At 27.8% G+C, this 15,749-nt stretch overlaps 1 protein-coding gene across 10 annotated transcripts; it reads right to left on the minus strand.

Annotated features, from left to right (window-relative positions):
* Window positions 1–3,391: 3,391 nt before the first annotated feature.
* LOC103502396 (CRAL-TRIO domain-containing protein C3H8.02) lies at window positions 3,392–7,489 on the minus strand. Of its 10 annotated transcripts, none has more exons than XR_001764485.2 (8): window positions 7,279–7,489; window positions 6,613–6,765; window positions 6,249–6,395; window positions 5,712–5,864; window positions 4,540–4,662; window positions 4,311–4,418; window positions 4,129–4,167; window positions 3,392–3,729 (listed from the first exon to the last, which is right to left on the minus strand). XR_001764485.2 is itself a non-coding variant. In XM_051081128.1 (7 exons), exons 1-6 carry the CDS (start codon window positions 7,408–7,410, stop codon window positions 4,341–4,343), a joined length of 786 nt encoding a protein of 261 aa, XP_050937085.1. In that variant the 5' UTR covers window positions 7,411–7,489; the 3' UTR covers window positions 3,392–3,729; window positions 4,311–4,340. The 10 variants fall into 10 exon arrangements, 2 of the variants coding, with proteins under 2 accessions (XP_050937085.1, XP_008464545.1); XR_540523.3 differs by having other exon boundaries at window positions 3,392–3,746; XR_540524.3 differs by having other exon boundaries at window positions 4,300–4,418; window positions 7,279–7,488.
* Window positions 7,490–15,749: the final 8,260 nt, after the last annotated feature.

The raw sequence follows: 15,749 nt of genomic DNA on the forward strand, positions 1-15,749 counted from the left end.
AATTGATAATATTAGAAATTAATAATTCCTAAGAATTTATCTATCTTTATTAATTTTTATTTTATTTTATATATAAATAATTTATCTTTTTCAATTCATGAGAATATTAGATGACAAACTTAAACTATGTAAAAAATTAGCCTCCAATTTCGGTAATTCACGGTTATCTTTCGGATAAAGTTAATGTTACTATGTTAATAATTTTTGTTCATTTATTTACTTTATAATGATCATCATGATTTAACAACTAATTTCCCTATTTTGTTTAATCGTTTTTCTTAACATACATGCTCGTGGGATTCGCTTTTTTCTTAATATGATAACTTAGATTAGATTACTTTTCTAAAATAGGTTATTGGGTGGGTTTTAGCGGTCAATTTAAGTCTATGTGATTGAATTCTTTTAGTACAGTATTTGGTAGATAAAGAATCAAACGTTCGACTTTGAGAGTGAGTACGTAGCAATTATTTATTGATAAGAATAGTTTTATTGGCGAAGTAATATTAGTTATTTATCAAACAATAGTATATTTTCATAGGTTTAAATCTCATTGTCTTGTTCATAATATAATAATATAGTTATATATGTTTTTTATTAAGTGTTACACTTTGCTCATCAATGTTTGAAACGCGATACATGAGGATGCCAACGTATGTGTCGAGACACAATTATTTTTACATGTCTAAGTGCTGCATACATTCATGTATATCTAATCCATGTATAAGAAATTACTATTTAAGTTTAGAAGTCAATTGATACCTTTCGTTATTGGGCACGACCCCTTCAAGTGTTAATGTCATTAAGGTGATGTTAGAATAATAAATGGGCAAAATGGCTCAAAGGGTCGAGGACACGGCAATGGATTGTGATAATGATAGACAATTTGTGTCTATTTGTATCATAATAGACACAAATAGAAGCTCATTATTGTCTATCACAAATAAATTATAATATTTTGCTATATTTATAAATATTTTTTAAAAAAATTTCATTTAAAATAATTTCCAACATATTTACCATTATAATCTCTCTCCCTTTGTGATCCTATGGTCTCCTCCCATAGTTGTTAATAATGCAATACTATTGTATTTGTGAAAATTGAATATTAAAATTTAATGATCATTAATATTTGAGGGAACTTGGGTCCACCAAATTATAATAATAAGTGACAGTGGTGAAATATGAATTGAAAGGGTATGAATGTAATCAATTTAGTATTATTTGACTAAAAAACATATATTCACAGAGTATAGAGTTGAAAAAGGCTATGTTTATTTATGTCTCTCAAATTTGAATAAAAAAAAAAAAAGAACTGTAAGCACATATTAACCTGTAAACTTACAAAACAAGCAAACTCATTTCAGAAAGAACAAACACATAAAATCATTTAGTTTCCTTTCACAAGTTCTTTCAATGATCTTGATTGAGTATAAATTCATACCTTAATTAGAAATGATAATTAAGTGCGTAGTAACACTTTAAAAACCGATAAATACAATAAAATCTATAAGTGATAGAAAATTAAACTCCAAAAACTTGGTCTAAATTTGGTTATATTTCTGCAATGATAAATATTTTGAATCTTATTGCTATATTTACAACGGTTTCGAAAAATTTTCCAACTCAAATATGCAAATTCAACCAATAGACTTATTATTTGCTTGCTATATAACTTTCCTATAAGTTGAGTATTTAGATCGACACTTGTAATAATAATATAAAATCATGTTAACTTAGAGAAAAATCACCGACAACCCGTGATTTGTTCTACTAAAGTAGGAAGTAATAGAACAGAAATTGTTCAACGTCCTTATCTATGTTTTGTGGCCACGCTGGTAAGAAGATTGAAGTAGAAAATAGTTGGATTAAAGATTTCAAATCTGTAAAGAGGTTTGGGTACTTAAAATACGAAGGCAAATGAAGCAAACTAACTAGTTATCATTCTTCAGATATACAATTCTCCTCCATTAGAAAGTCGACTTATTGCCTCTTTGCAGACAGCTTTGTTACGTTAGATTCGTTCAATTGTAGATTTTATGATTTGATAAAATTCTCATAAACAGGTTCCACTGCAGGACTCTTTGGGAGTGTTTTATCAAACCAGAACGACTAAATTCTAACCTGTATAGTCATGATGATGAATTCTAACTTTTTTCAAACCATAGGGACTAACTAGAACGACTAAATTCTAACTTGTATAATCATCATGATTGAATTCTAACTTTTTTTCAAACCATAGGGACTAACTATAACGACTAAATTCTAACTTGTATAATCATCATGACTGAATTCTAACTGTTTTTCAAACCACAAGGACTATGTAATTTAACCTTTTGCTTTTTTAAGTACAATAGGAGTAAAGAGAGTTCGAACCTCATACCTTTTAGTCGAACATTCGTAAATTGGTTGAGCTATGCTAGACAATTTAACTTTTCTTTATTAAAACGGTGGGTCATACACACTTAAATAGTTAAATTAGTGAAATTAGTGAGTTTGAAAAACAAATATTGACCCAAGGTATTTAAGAGCAATAAATTAAAATTAAAAAAAAACGACGCAATGAGTGCATATAGCAAAAGTTTAAAATGAAAAAAAAAAAAAAAAAAAAGAACAACAAAGAACACAAAAACAAAAGAAGCAAAATATAAAGAAATCATTCTAGGGATTACCCAGAAAGTACATGAACTTTCATCTCACAGTTATCTTGTATTCTTTTGTTCATATTAATTGTTTTTGTTTATTTTTTTCTCTATTTTACCTTAAATATTATTTAGGGTTTATCTAAAAAACAAGCAATGCTGAAGCTGGGGAGTCTATTTTCATAATTGTTGTTTTCTCACTATTTGATGTTTTTGGTTTGGATAGATGTCCTGCACAGATGACTTTAACTGCTAAAAGTTTGTATTTATTTCAGATTCAAGTTCACAGTCACTGACAATAAACAAATTTAAAAAGGAAAATGATGATAAATCTTAATCTTACTACCAATTGACTCAAGTGGAAGAGATGTCAAAAAATGGAAATTTGTGGCAATTCCCACCATCTCTTGGTTTTCTTATAGAGCTCAATAAGATGGAGATTCAAAACTGTCTTTTAAGACGAAGACAAATATCTCCACATAACATAAAAGGTGAGTGTTAGAAATAATAGACACTCCATATATCGATGTTTATACTCTAAATTTGAAGAACCCAAAATCTTCTTAAAAGTGTACAAACAACAAACGTTAAGTCAACTCTAATATTCTTGTACACTATATGTATTTTTGGAAATTGGCCACCTCGTTTAGTCATTTTTATAAGTAGGGCCCCAGATTTAAGATAATAAAGACACTTCTGACTTTGTTTTTAATTACACCAAAAATGCTCTATTCCTAACAAGAAGGGAAACCTTGCACAATTGCGAGATTATAATTTGAGGAATTTATGCAATATGTTATGTTTTTATAAATTTAGAATACATTGAAAGAAAAAAAAAAACACTTGGTGATAATTTAAAATGAAACAAGAATAAATATTCATGTGTTTGAAGTTTTGAACTTCTTTTATAGATGGAATCACTTACCTCCACACTCCACGTTTGAATACTTGAAAATCTCTGGATTCCTCATTGTGTATCAAATCAAAACATATAATTTGAGAGGGAAAAACTCCACACTTTTTCATTGGTATGAAATATTTTCTCCATCAGGGCGTCCACATCATATCGTAGAAAGACCCAACAGTGGACCTGGTTATGCAGAATTCCTGTTGTCAATAAATAAAAACAAATAGGTTAATCGTAAACATAGTCCTATGGTTTGAGGAAAGTTAGAATTTAGTCCTTATGATTTAGAATTAAAAGTTAGTCCTTATGGTTACGTAAAACCACATAAACAGTCCCTATGATAGGGACTAGTAACGAAGATTTTATCAAACCATATGGGATAACTTCTAACTCTTATAGTTATAAGAACTAAATTCTAACTTTCTTAAAACCTAGGGACCAAAATTGAAATTTAACTAAACAAATACAAACATAAAAAAAGAAAACTCCAACTCTAATTCGACTTAGATACCAGCACACAATTCAGTTTTCAGTAAGCTTTCTGAAAATTATAAAGAAATGTCACTGAACTCCGAAACTTACAAGTTCCATGGGCTTATTAGTGTTAACGGACCTTCATCTCTGAAGAAATGTAGCCTCACAATTAGCAAAGTGAATATCAAATGTACTTGAAAGACTCTTCTTTTTTATTTCCCAAAATATGAACAGGTGGAATTTTATAATCTTTTGAGTACGCGCTTGTCTTAATACAACCTAATTTGGACCTGTTTGTCGAGAGTGACAACATTAATTCCTTAGTCTTTAAAGATGGCCGGCAGTGTAGCTTCAGTAAAGTATTCCTTTTTGATTGTATCTACGGAACAAAATCTCACCTTCAAAAATGAAAAAAGATTACAAAAACTATTAAAATACTCGGAGCAAACTGACCAAGTTTTTATGTGATTGAGTTATTTTTAGATGAATAACCAAACCTAGAAATGGAAGTGTGCATACCAGAGAGGCATATGATTTTAGTAATGGCTTGGTAAGTTGCCATAGTGGTCTGAACACAGATGGAGCTTCTACAAAGAGGACTTGACCTAGCCGTTTTGGATAGTAGAAGTAGAACACATCAAACTGCCAGGGAAAAGAGCATATAGAGATCAGAAAAAACAAAGAATAAGTGACAAAGAAGCCACCAAAACGCAAAATTCTTGACCCCATACAACCCCCCAACCCACCAGAATCAACATAGAGCCCTCAGGAGAGAGAAAGGAGAAGTTGGGAAGAATATCCCATTTTTCTTTCTTTTCTTTTTTTCTTTGACAAGAAACATAAGCATATTCCAAATAGAAGAAGAAAATCGTCTAAGGGCTGGGAGAAGAGGATACTCAACCAACAAAAAAAAAAAAACTAAAGAAAAGTTTTTCTGTGAGCTATAGTTACAAACAAGTTTCCTGTGCTTATAAGTTATAGCACCACCAAAAAGCAGTGTGCTATACATTTCTACAAAAAATTTCAAAACAAAAAGACTATCTTCAAAAGTACGAAGATTCCTTTCCAATCAACTATGCCAAAGGAGTGCTCTACCCGCTCAATCCCATTTCTCACACTAAGAATTGAGTTATAGTGCTAGCTAAAAGATGAAGCATCCTTGCAGCTGCAAGCCTAGCATGCTAATAAGTATATTAAGTGGTTTTGTGGAAAAGAAACATCCAATATAATTTCCATGCTTAAAATCAATGATTGGCCTAGACAACTATTATAAAAATGGCTGCTTCCTGTTCCTAGAAAAGTGAGCAGAAAACTTTTGACTAAAAAATGTAAAATGCATACAGATCAGATAGTTCGGCTTGTTAGAATTAGCGGACTTATTGTATGTTGAAAACCCAAAGTTTTTTAGTGGATTTATTGTATATTTCATTATTTTAGTTAGGTTTCAATTGCCTATAAATTAATACTCCCCGCATCATTAGTTTTATAAGAAAATAATAAGAAATATTTGCACCATGGTTTTTTCCCTGAACTAGGGTTTCCACGTAAAACCTGGGGTTGTTCTTCACTCTACTTTCAATAATACTGTTTGTGCCAAGTGGTTAGCAAATTAATCGCAGCAAAAACTTGCAAATAGTATTTCTGAGTTCCTATTATATAAGGAAAATGATAATTTCAGCTAGTAAAATTACCAAAAATGTCAAGAATCTAAGATCTGCATTCTCGGTACGAAAACCTCGAAGATCAACTATTCCGAGTATTTCTTCTTTTCCAGGTGGAAGCTTGCTCAGTGCCTTCTCTACATAGAACACACACAATTTCTCATCCTCAACAGGATCATGGACCTGAAGTCGAGTTATTAGTAAAGTCAAAATTCATGTTAAGAGAGTAAATTCAATTAAGATATAGACGAAAACATAATTTTACTATAAAAAATAATTAATAAATCAATAAAAGTGCCATTGAGAATGGACATAGGTCATATTCCACGTCACAAGGTCAAATTTCACCATTCATGGAGGAGTAGGTGTTTCTTTATCAATTCATGGACAGTTATAAGTTATAGCGCATAAGCTATCAAGTTACAATAACAAAGGAGTACTTCTTCAATTACAAAGGAAGAGAGTAGTACTAAAAATGACCCATGGATAACGACAGCATTGGGTAATGGACTCAAACGTCAAACCAAGAAAAGTTTTAAAATACCAATAGGTAACCACGAAACTTACTGTAGGTAAGTGCTTGGAAGCTACGACCATGAGTACTGGCCGGTCGTTGACATCAAGAAAATCATGGATGAATGCCTTTCCAGTTTCAGCCATTCCTTTTACTGAATCTTCAGACAATTCATCTACTCCAAATTCCTGACGCCAGTTCTGTTTGTGATAGAAGGGAAAATGAAAAGCATACAATTAATTGCTATGACATTACCATATCTCATTAACTAAAATTTCAATAAAAACCATATAAAACTTTGATCTTGATCTCATTTCAAAAACAACTATTACAGAAAATTCAGTTTTCGTGATGCCAATTGAACAAGAGACGTAATGTTTATAAAATAAAAAAAGAGGGGTGGTTCCAAGTATATACAATAGCTTTTGTTAATTTTGCAACCGCGTCTTCAACAGAAAACTTTCGGTCCTTCAGAAACCAGAGGATCATCTCTTCATCGTCTCTTCCATTCCGACCTAGAGGAAGACTAGAATATTCTCTTTCGAGTTTCTCCTTCACTTCCAAGACAAGCTGCATCACTTCAAAACACAAACCATAAACTACCGAGTGTATCATCATATAAATTTATACAGATAAGCAACACAGTCAACCAGAAGTAAACCTGCTGCTCAATCTTCAATTAACTTCCTGTTACACAATAATGGCCGCATATTGCTCGATTGGCAGAACGTAAACACAAACAAATCACAGATACATGAAGAAGCTTGAGGCCATAATTTGAATCCAAACACACAACACTACAACATTGCATAGACAACACGATCAACCAGATGTAAAGTTGCTGCTCAATCTTCAAATAACTACCCGTAACACAATAATGGCCACATATAGCTCGATTGACAGAAAGTAAACACAAACAAATCACATACACATAAACATAAAAGAAGTTTGAGGGCGTAATTTGAATCCAAGCATAACAACACACCAACATCGAATTATCACGGAAAATAGGTATATCTCTCGGCAGGCAATGTGAACCACACGCGAAGTAAAAGTGGAAGATAATGAGTGAAAGGTTAGTACCTTGCGAGAGTCATCGGAATCGGAGACGCAATTCTGAACTGCGAATCGGCGGAATTGAGTAGCTCTGACTGGAATTGGATAACTGGTGGGAAGAAGCGGGTGGCGTAGAGTGAGGCTTAGACGGACCGCCATTTTTGAAAGCAGGATAGAAGATGGAAGTGTTGAAATAGAGATGAAAGACTAGCGGCAATCAAAGAGCACGTATTTCCTCTCTACGAGTTGTAACTTTAAATCCACTTAAAACAATAATTAATAGTTAACAATTAAACAATAATATCACGATAATTATAACGGATAGTAATTTTAGATATAATAATTTAGAATATAATAATATTTTTAAAAAAGTTATAAATATAATAAAACTTATTAGCGATTACATGACCGATCGACATATTTTTTATAGACTAAGATAAATTACGGTAGGTGACAACTTTAGAGATAATAATTAATAATATAGCAATATTTTTAAAAAATTACAAATTTAACAAAAGTGTACAGTGGCATACTTTTATACCTAATAAACTTTAATGATTTAGATGGCTCGTAAATTGAGGTAGTTGCAAATGTAGCAATTATATTTAAAATAATTAAGTATATAACAACATATTAAAAAAATCTGTCAAAATCTATCAAAATTTATCAATGATAGGAATCTATCACTGATAGACTATGTAGTAAATGTTGGTCTATCACTGATAAACCACAAGAGTCTATCAACGATAGAAGCCTATCACCAATAGATTTTGCTACATACTTAATAATTATTCTAAAAATCGCTACCTATTATAGTTACCGTTGTTATATTTGCAGCGGTCGGAGAAACGATGCCCAAAATGGGCCTATCAATGGGCTAGCTTCTCCCAAAATTTTGACCCAATTATTGATTCTCTTAATTTGTATAGCAAACATGGAAATTATAAGATCTACCATTTAGTCAATAAAATCGAAATTATCAAAAATGGTAAAATAGGGAAAATATTTATTTTTTACACGAAATCAAATGTCATGAATTTTTTATATTTAGTGTTTTTTTTGTTATTATTATTATTATTTAAATATTTAAAAGAAAAAGCTAATCTTATAGACATTGGACAATTATCGATGTCGTTATATCATTGAATTTAAATTCTAACATTGCAATTATAAAATTTTTATTTTAATACTAAAATATTATATATTAGAAACAACTCATTATACTAATTTATACTCGAATGATAATATCACTTTTGTCATTTTTAAAACACTCGGTTAAATATTGAATTTTTATAATATGTAAAATGTATTTAAAGGTATCAAATTAAATATTAGATTAATTATGAATAATTAAAAACATATTTTGGTGTGATTTTCAATATGAAAAAAAAAAATGGTTTTGACGAATTTAAAATCGTTCTCAAACATATAATCTCTCGTTAATCAATAGATTCGATTTAAAGATATAATTTTTCTATTTTTAGAAAAATAAACAAATTACTAAATTTAACTGAAGTACAATCTTATGCGTCTTAATTAATTTATGTTAACAAAAACTTAACTCAACTGACGTCAATACATGTAAATGTCACAAAAAAAATCCTTTACCAATCCTTCCACCTAATTTGTAAAGGAAAAAAAAACTTTTACTCAGTTTATTTAGTTGAAATCCCTATAGATTGAAAATTAAAGTTTGTTTATTTCTTTTGTTTGGTGGAATTTGGTAGTATGGTTAATCTTAGTGTAACTAATTGATTGAAAGCGATATTAATAATTATAATTCGTCTTGTCTTTAAAATTTTGTTGAATTATTATCAACATGTTTACATCTTTAATAACCATTATGATAGGTAATACGGTTATCTCAATTTAACTAAAACTAGTAAAAATGAATATAGGTCCGTAGCTAACCACTAACAATCGAAATGTACAATTTTACTATCTTTAATTGTCTATTAGAAAAGTAACTACAGTCAATATGAATGTGCTTATTGTTTTTATTTAGATAAAGATACCATTTTTTTTTTGGACTCATGTTTTTGTAATTAGATCGATAAAGAGAATTATGTATGACTGTAAATTTTACACGGTTAGATTTCTTTTTAACAGTAGTTTACATGTATAACATAATGCTAGATATGTAATGCTCTTTTGAGTAGTTTGTGTTTATTTAAGTGGTATTGAATATTTAACTTATAAATAAGCCTTGTATTCATCCATATTAATTGTCGAAACTAATTCACCCATTTTTATGGGAGAGATCGTTTCTATGGTACTAAATTGTCTTTTGACACTTCATATTGTACATGTCTACTGTTTACGATATGTTTGGAAGAGATCGTTAAAATTACTATTTTCTTTTTCAAAATCAACCTAAATACATATTTTAAACTCTTTCAAACTAACTTAATAAAATGAAAATTGTATTTAAAAGTGAAAATTTTAATATTAAATTAATTTTGAGCAATTTAAAACATAACTTCATACCCACTTTGAAAATCACTGGAAAATACACTTTGTACTCTTTTTCTTAACCGAAATCGAATCGCCTATCAACAAAATATTCAAAACATATTTCTTCGCATCTGTTTCTCCCATTAAGAAAATTTTCCAATATCATTTCGATTCAACATCTTCTTTTTCTTTTTCGAGAAATTTTCCATGGATGAGAAGAGTAGTAGTTGTAGGGTATAATTTTCCTGAATTTTGGAAACAAAGTTTGTAAAATGTTGTCCAAAGAGTACAAAATTTATTAGTTGGCCCTATTGGTCCACACGTTTTATTTTTTCTTTTTAATAATTGTGAGCAACTAAAAAAATGGTAGCATTCACAAGTCAAAATCAATATATGTAATTGCTTTTTGTTGCTAAATATCGACCATTGCAAATTCCTCCTATCTAAAGGACTAAAATAAAATGTCCAAAATTACTTTATTCTCTTCTTAGTTTATAAATTTTGATGAATATACGTGTTTGGCCACTTTTAAATGTGTACATTCTTTTGTCTCTGAATCAGAATGTAAGGTGTATAGTTTTAGTTTTTACATTTATAAAAAGGACATTTTCAAATATAGCGTTATTGATCAAAATATAGCAAATTTTCAGATTCTATCAGTGATAGTCATCGATAGACTTCTATTAGTGTATCAATACATTTGATGGACATTGATAAACTTCTATTAGTGTCTATATTTGATATAATATGATACTTTGTTATATTTTGTTAATGTTTTCAATAGTTTTGTCATTTTCAATAATGTTTCTTATAAGAAAATATACTAATTTGGTTATGGATTTTAAAAAGTATATTTTTAGTTTATGCTGTTTTTAAAAACATGTTTAAAAATGTTCTAATGATTTTTTAAAATTAATTATCATGTATTCAAAATTGAAACAAACGGTTTTTGAGATGATATGATTTTTATAAATTATTTTTTAAATATAAAATAAAAATATAAAGTTATCTTAAGGACATAATTTTAAATCTACTTTTAAAAACTCAGTGACTAAAAACGATGTATTTTGAAAACTTTGAATCTATTTTTGTAACCTAAAGACCAGAAAAACATGTTTTTAAAAGGGATAGTTCCAAATAGAACAATTATATTCAAAATAATTAAGTATATAGCAACATTTTAAAAAAATTACAAATATAGCAAAATCTGTCAAAATCTATCAATGATAAGAGTGTATCACTGATAGACCATCTAACAAATGTTGGTTTATCACTGATAAATCATAAAAATCTATAAACAATAGAAATCTATCACGAATAGATTTTGCTATATTAGTAATTTTTTAAAAATATTGATATATACTTAATAATTATTCTAAAAATTGCTGTCTATTATAATTACCCTTTTTAAAACCGATAAACCAAACACATATTTTTCTCAAGGCAAAAATATAATTTTTCAATTAAATTTCATCACTAAATTCCATTAGCCATTGGCTTTACCCTCACCTTTAATTTATTCTTTTTAAGAGACTATAGAAATCAACCCTATGTTTTTTAAAGCATATTAGTTGACTTGATTTGATAGTTATTCAATCAAAAGGTGTTCTATTCTTTCATTATTTGGTTTGGAGAATAAATAATGAAAAGAAGTTGATCTTGTTTCCTAAAAGAAAAATATATATATACTAAAAAGTTTATGATTTAAATCAATAGATTGTTCATATGCCACATAAAAAATACGAGAGATTTCACAATTTTTAGAGTGGATTTTATGTTATTTTAATTTAACTTAATTGTGTTCTAACACAAATACGTCCATGTAAACTTATATTGTTTGGATGGAAGTATTTTGATTTGTTTTTTTATCCCTTATCTTCGATAACCACATGATTTTTTATATAGTTTAAAGAATGTTTGATAAACTAATTAAGTGAATTTAGTGATATGAATATTTAACGGCCAAATGATAATGTGATTCAATCTCTTCATCTTATTTTGTAATTTGTTTGATTTTAATTCAGGTACTTTAAATGATTGAATTTTAGTTTAATTATATCAAAATCACAATTTTAGTTCAACTTTATTGTTGCTTAGTTCAAGAGAAATGTTAACATATACAAAAGAAATGTCAAATTATTTATAGAAACAGCAAATAGAGAAAAACATTAATAAACACCAGTTAATTTATACCAACCTATATATATCAATAATAACCTATATCAATTAAATAGTAATAAATTATTATAGTCTCTAGTAATAATATATACTTCTGTTAGTGATAAATTTAGAAAATTTTGTTTGGATTTTGTCCAAAATATTTTATGAGATTATATTTTATTAATGAATTATTTAATTCTAGAAGGATAAAAGATATTCATTTATTTTATGAATCTTTTATCGATATCTTTTTTAGATTATACATGAAGAAATATATATATATATATATATATATATATATATATATATATATATATAACATGAAACTTGTGGGTTCTGGTACGACCGATGGAATAGTAGCTTCTACAGAAGATTAGTCGAATGTATTGTCGCAAAAGCTACAAACGTAAAGAAGGTAGTGCGACTTATTATCTATAGTATCAACATGTTGACCTTTAACGACGAGTAATGTGAAAGATGAAGCAATGATCATAGAGGTCACCTTAAACTCAGGGGGAGTATGACCACATCGTCAAGAAGATTCGCTTATATGTTCGGGAGGAGCCTAGAGTCTTATGCTATTAAGCAATTAAAATAGTCATATATTTGATTGGAGATCACTTACTGTATTTATGTATATTGACTAGTGTGAATCTTAATAATATTACTAATATGAGTTGTGTACAGCTCCTTTAGACGTAGGCGATATTTGCCGAACTGAGTTACTAAAGTTCTTCTTTGTGTTATCTTTTTTATACTGTCCCTCTAGCTATTACAACGGCTAAATATTTTAGAATTAACTAAAGGTTTATTTAATTATCTCACACTATTTTTCAGATTTTTACCAGTTTTATCAGCATCTATATAGATTGTAAGTAACGTGTGAAATTCTTTTATGATTTATAAATAATTTGACATATTTTTCTATACCCTAAAAAAAAACCATTATTTCAAACCCTTCGAATCAACTATTAGTGTTTATAATACTATAAAGTAGAAAAACATGTTTACTATCGTGTTTGTTTATCAGAAAGATTACATAATGTACCTTCTTACATAAAATTATTAATAGTATTCGAAGGATCAAATTTAAGATTTAAGAAAATAACACATAATTTTATTCTTTTTCACTTTCTTCCTCTCTCTCTCTCTTTATTATCAAGTCACAAAATGCTTTTACAAAAGACACATATGAACACAAAATAAAATGACACCAGAGTTGTTTTTTACACACACATATATATGATAGTAATAATAAAATAAAAAAGAAAGAGCAAGTGTCAACTTAAATATGCTCTGCTGATTGAAATATATACTTTTGATATAGAAGGAAAAAAGAAGAATCAAAGATTTAAATTGGTTTTTTTTTTTACATTTTTTAATAGAGGGAGAGAATATTTTTCTATATTCTAAAAAAAAATCTTTATTTTTTAGAATTTTTCTAAAAAATGTAGAAGTTGTTGAATTATTTATATTTTATATAACAAAACTATTAAAATTAAATTCATTATACTTAAATTGTACAAATAATTTAGATAATTTTTTGTGAAAAAAAATCATTTAGTCAAATTTAAACAATTGTATAACTAAATATAAATAATCGTGTAACTCACTTTATTAACGATCGGTGTAACAAAATTAAAAGATAAAAATAAATCGTTTAAATCTTGTACTAAACAATAGTCAAATCTAAACGATGATGTACCGTTGTTGACGTGACATTTTTGTATTTTTTATGGTGGACTTATGGACTTTTTTCGTTTTTAAAATTGTTCTCGTCCAAATATTTTACCACTTAGATTATATTTTTTAAAAGACTTCAATAATTTATCAAATATTCTATTGCAGTTTTTGTATAAATAAAAGCTTTCTTTTGGCCTTGTAAGTTATAGACAAGTTTCTGACTGCCTCTGTACCTTTTTTTTCTCCATTATTTTTTGGAAAAATAGATCTTAAAATAAATGAGCTGTCAAATAATTGAGTGCACAATATTTTTACTTTCCTAAGCCCATAACTCATATATCTATTCTTACTTTCTTTGAACACTTCTTTTTTTTTTTTTTCCTTTTCAAAATATGATTTCTATTCCCTCCTCAAATAAAAGTTAATTATTTACTAGTTTCTGCATATTAATGGAGGAGAGTTTTTTTCTTTTTTTTAAATTGACTTCCATTTAAAATTTATTTAAAATACATAGATTGAAATCGATCATTTTAAGATAAAAGTGATGAATTTAAACGAACTTCGAATTATAATAACTAAAATAATACTTGAATATAAGAGAGTTTAAAAAAATAAAAGAAAAGAAAAAAAAAATATCAATTAATATCCTTAAATTTTAGAGGTTGTATCAATTAAAATCCTAAATTAATAATGGTAATAATTTGAATTTATAATTCTTTTTATAGGTGTATTTATTTAACCTTTCATTATAAGTTTCTCACCGTATTTGTTGACAGTATTTTGAAAAATAAGAGTGTAACATAGTAACCAACACGAGTATTTAAGTGGGAATTATTAGTTTAGAAATTTAGTTGAAACAATCAAATAAATATTTATTTACAATAATTTTCAATCAAAATTTGTAAATTTATTCAAATTAATAATAATAATGAGAAGAAGATTCGAAGGGCCATTAAAAAGGGATTGAACTGAAAAGAAAAAAAAACTGCCATGGTGATGTAAATATATGCTTTGCAAAGGATGTACAGAAAATATTGCAATTTAAATTAGGGTTTTTTCTTCTAAAAATAATAATAAAAAAAAATGACAAACTATTTACACTGTTTTAACAAAACCACTAAAAAAATCACTAAAAATATTATGTGAAATATCTTATTTTTAACCGTTAACAAATTTAAAAAACAAATACATCTTAATACATAATTCAAATATTATTAATGATGTTTTTTTAATCATAAAAGTCGAACATAACATGAACACGGCAGGCAAGTATGATTATAACTTAGTTAACATACAAATATGTTATAATAATCTAAGATATTTGCAATTTAATCTCTCTAATCTCTATAAAAATGGTTTAACGTTCAAATCGAAATTCCTTAAGTTGAAAATTTTATTTTACAAAATCTGTTATTATTGATTCTAAGAACACAAAAAACAACATAGACTAGGGAAGGGGAGCTTGGCATTAAAAAACAAGTTAATGTATTTTGTAGTGTAGTTTGGAGACATAAAAAATATAGTAATTTTGAGTTGACTAGGTGTGTACTTCTATTTGAAAAGACAAAGTAAACATTCTACTAATTAAAAATAAACTCATACACAAGCCTAGAGGTAAAAAAATTCAACAAAATAATAAAAAAATTATCACCTCGAGTCGTTTAGTCAAGATGATGTTGATTCAATGATATCGAAATTACCTTTATCTACCGAGATCGAATATTTAACCCTCATACTTTAATGGTATCGACGTGACTTCCATTTTTACTGATTGGATATTTAACCATTGTACTAAATAATACACGACAAAACACAATTATGCAGAAAAAGATTAGTAGTTGTATTATTTCATGAAAGCAAAACCTACAACTTAAAAGACTAAAATAGTAATACCTTAAAATTTAATTACATAAAAGTTAACTTAAAATGTAAAGACATCAAACTACTTTTATTTATTATGGTGCGAATAAAGAAAATAGTTTTTTTGAATGCAAATAGAATTAGTAGGATTTCGAACTATTAACGATAGTGATTGAAATTTTGTTGATAATTGAAAAGAGTTAAAATTAGGATGTTCGAATTCTTGGACTTATACTAAATTATACCAAATTGGTGATGTTAGTGATAAAAAAAAGAAGAAAAAAAAAGGCTAACAGTCAAAATGTCAAAGTTTCTCAAAATGAATGTGGGCAGAGCAGCCA

The sequence above is a fragment of the Cucumis melo genome, chromosome 2 (assembly GCF_025177605.1).
Source record: "Cucumis melo cultivar AY chromosome 2, USDA_Cmelo_AY_1.0, whole genome shotgun sequence".
In the NCBI taxonomy this organism is placed as follows: Eukaryota; Viridiplantae; Streptophyta; class Magnoliopsida; order Cucurbitales; family Cucurbitaceae; genus Cucumis; species Cucumis melo.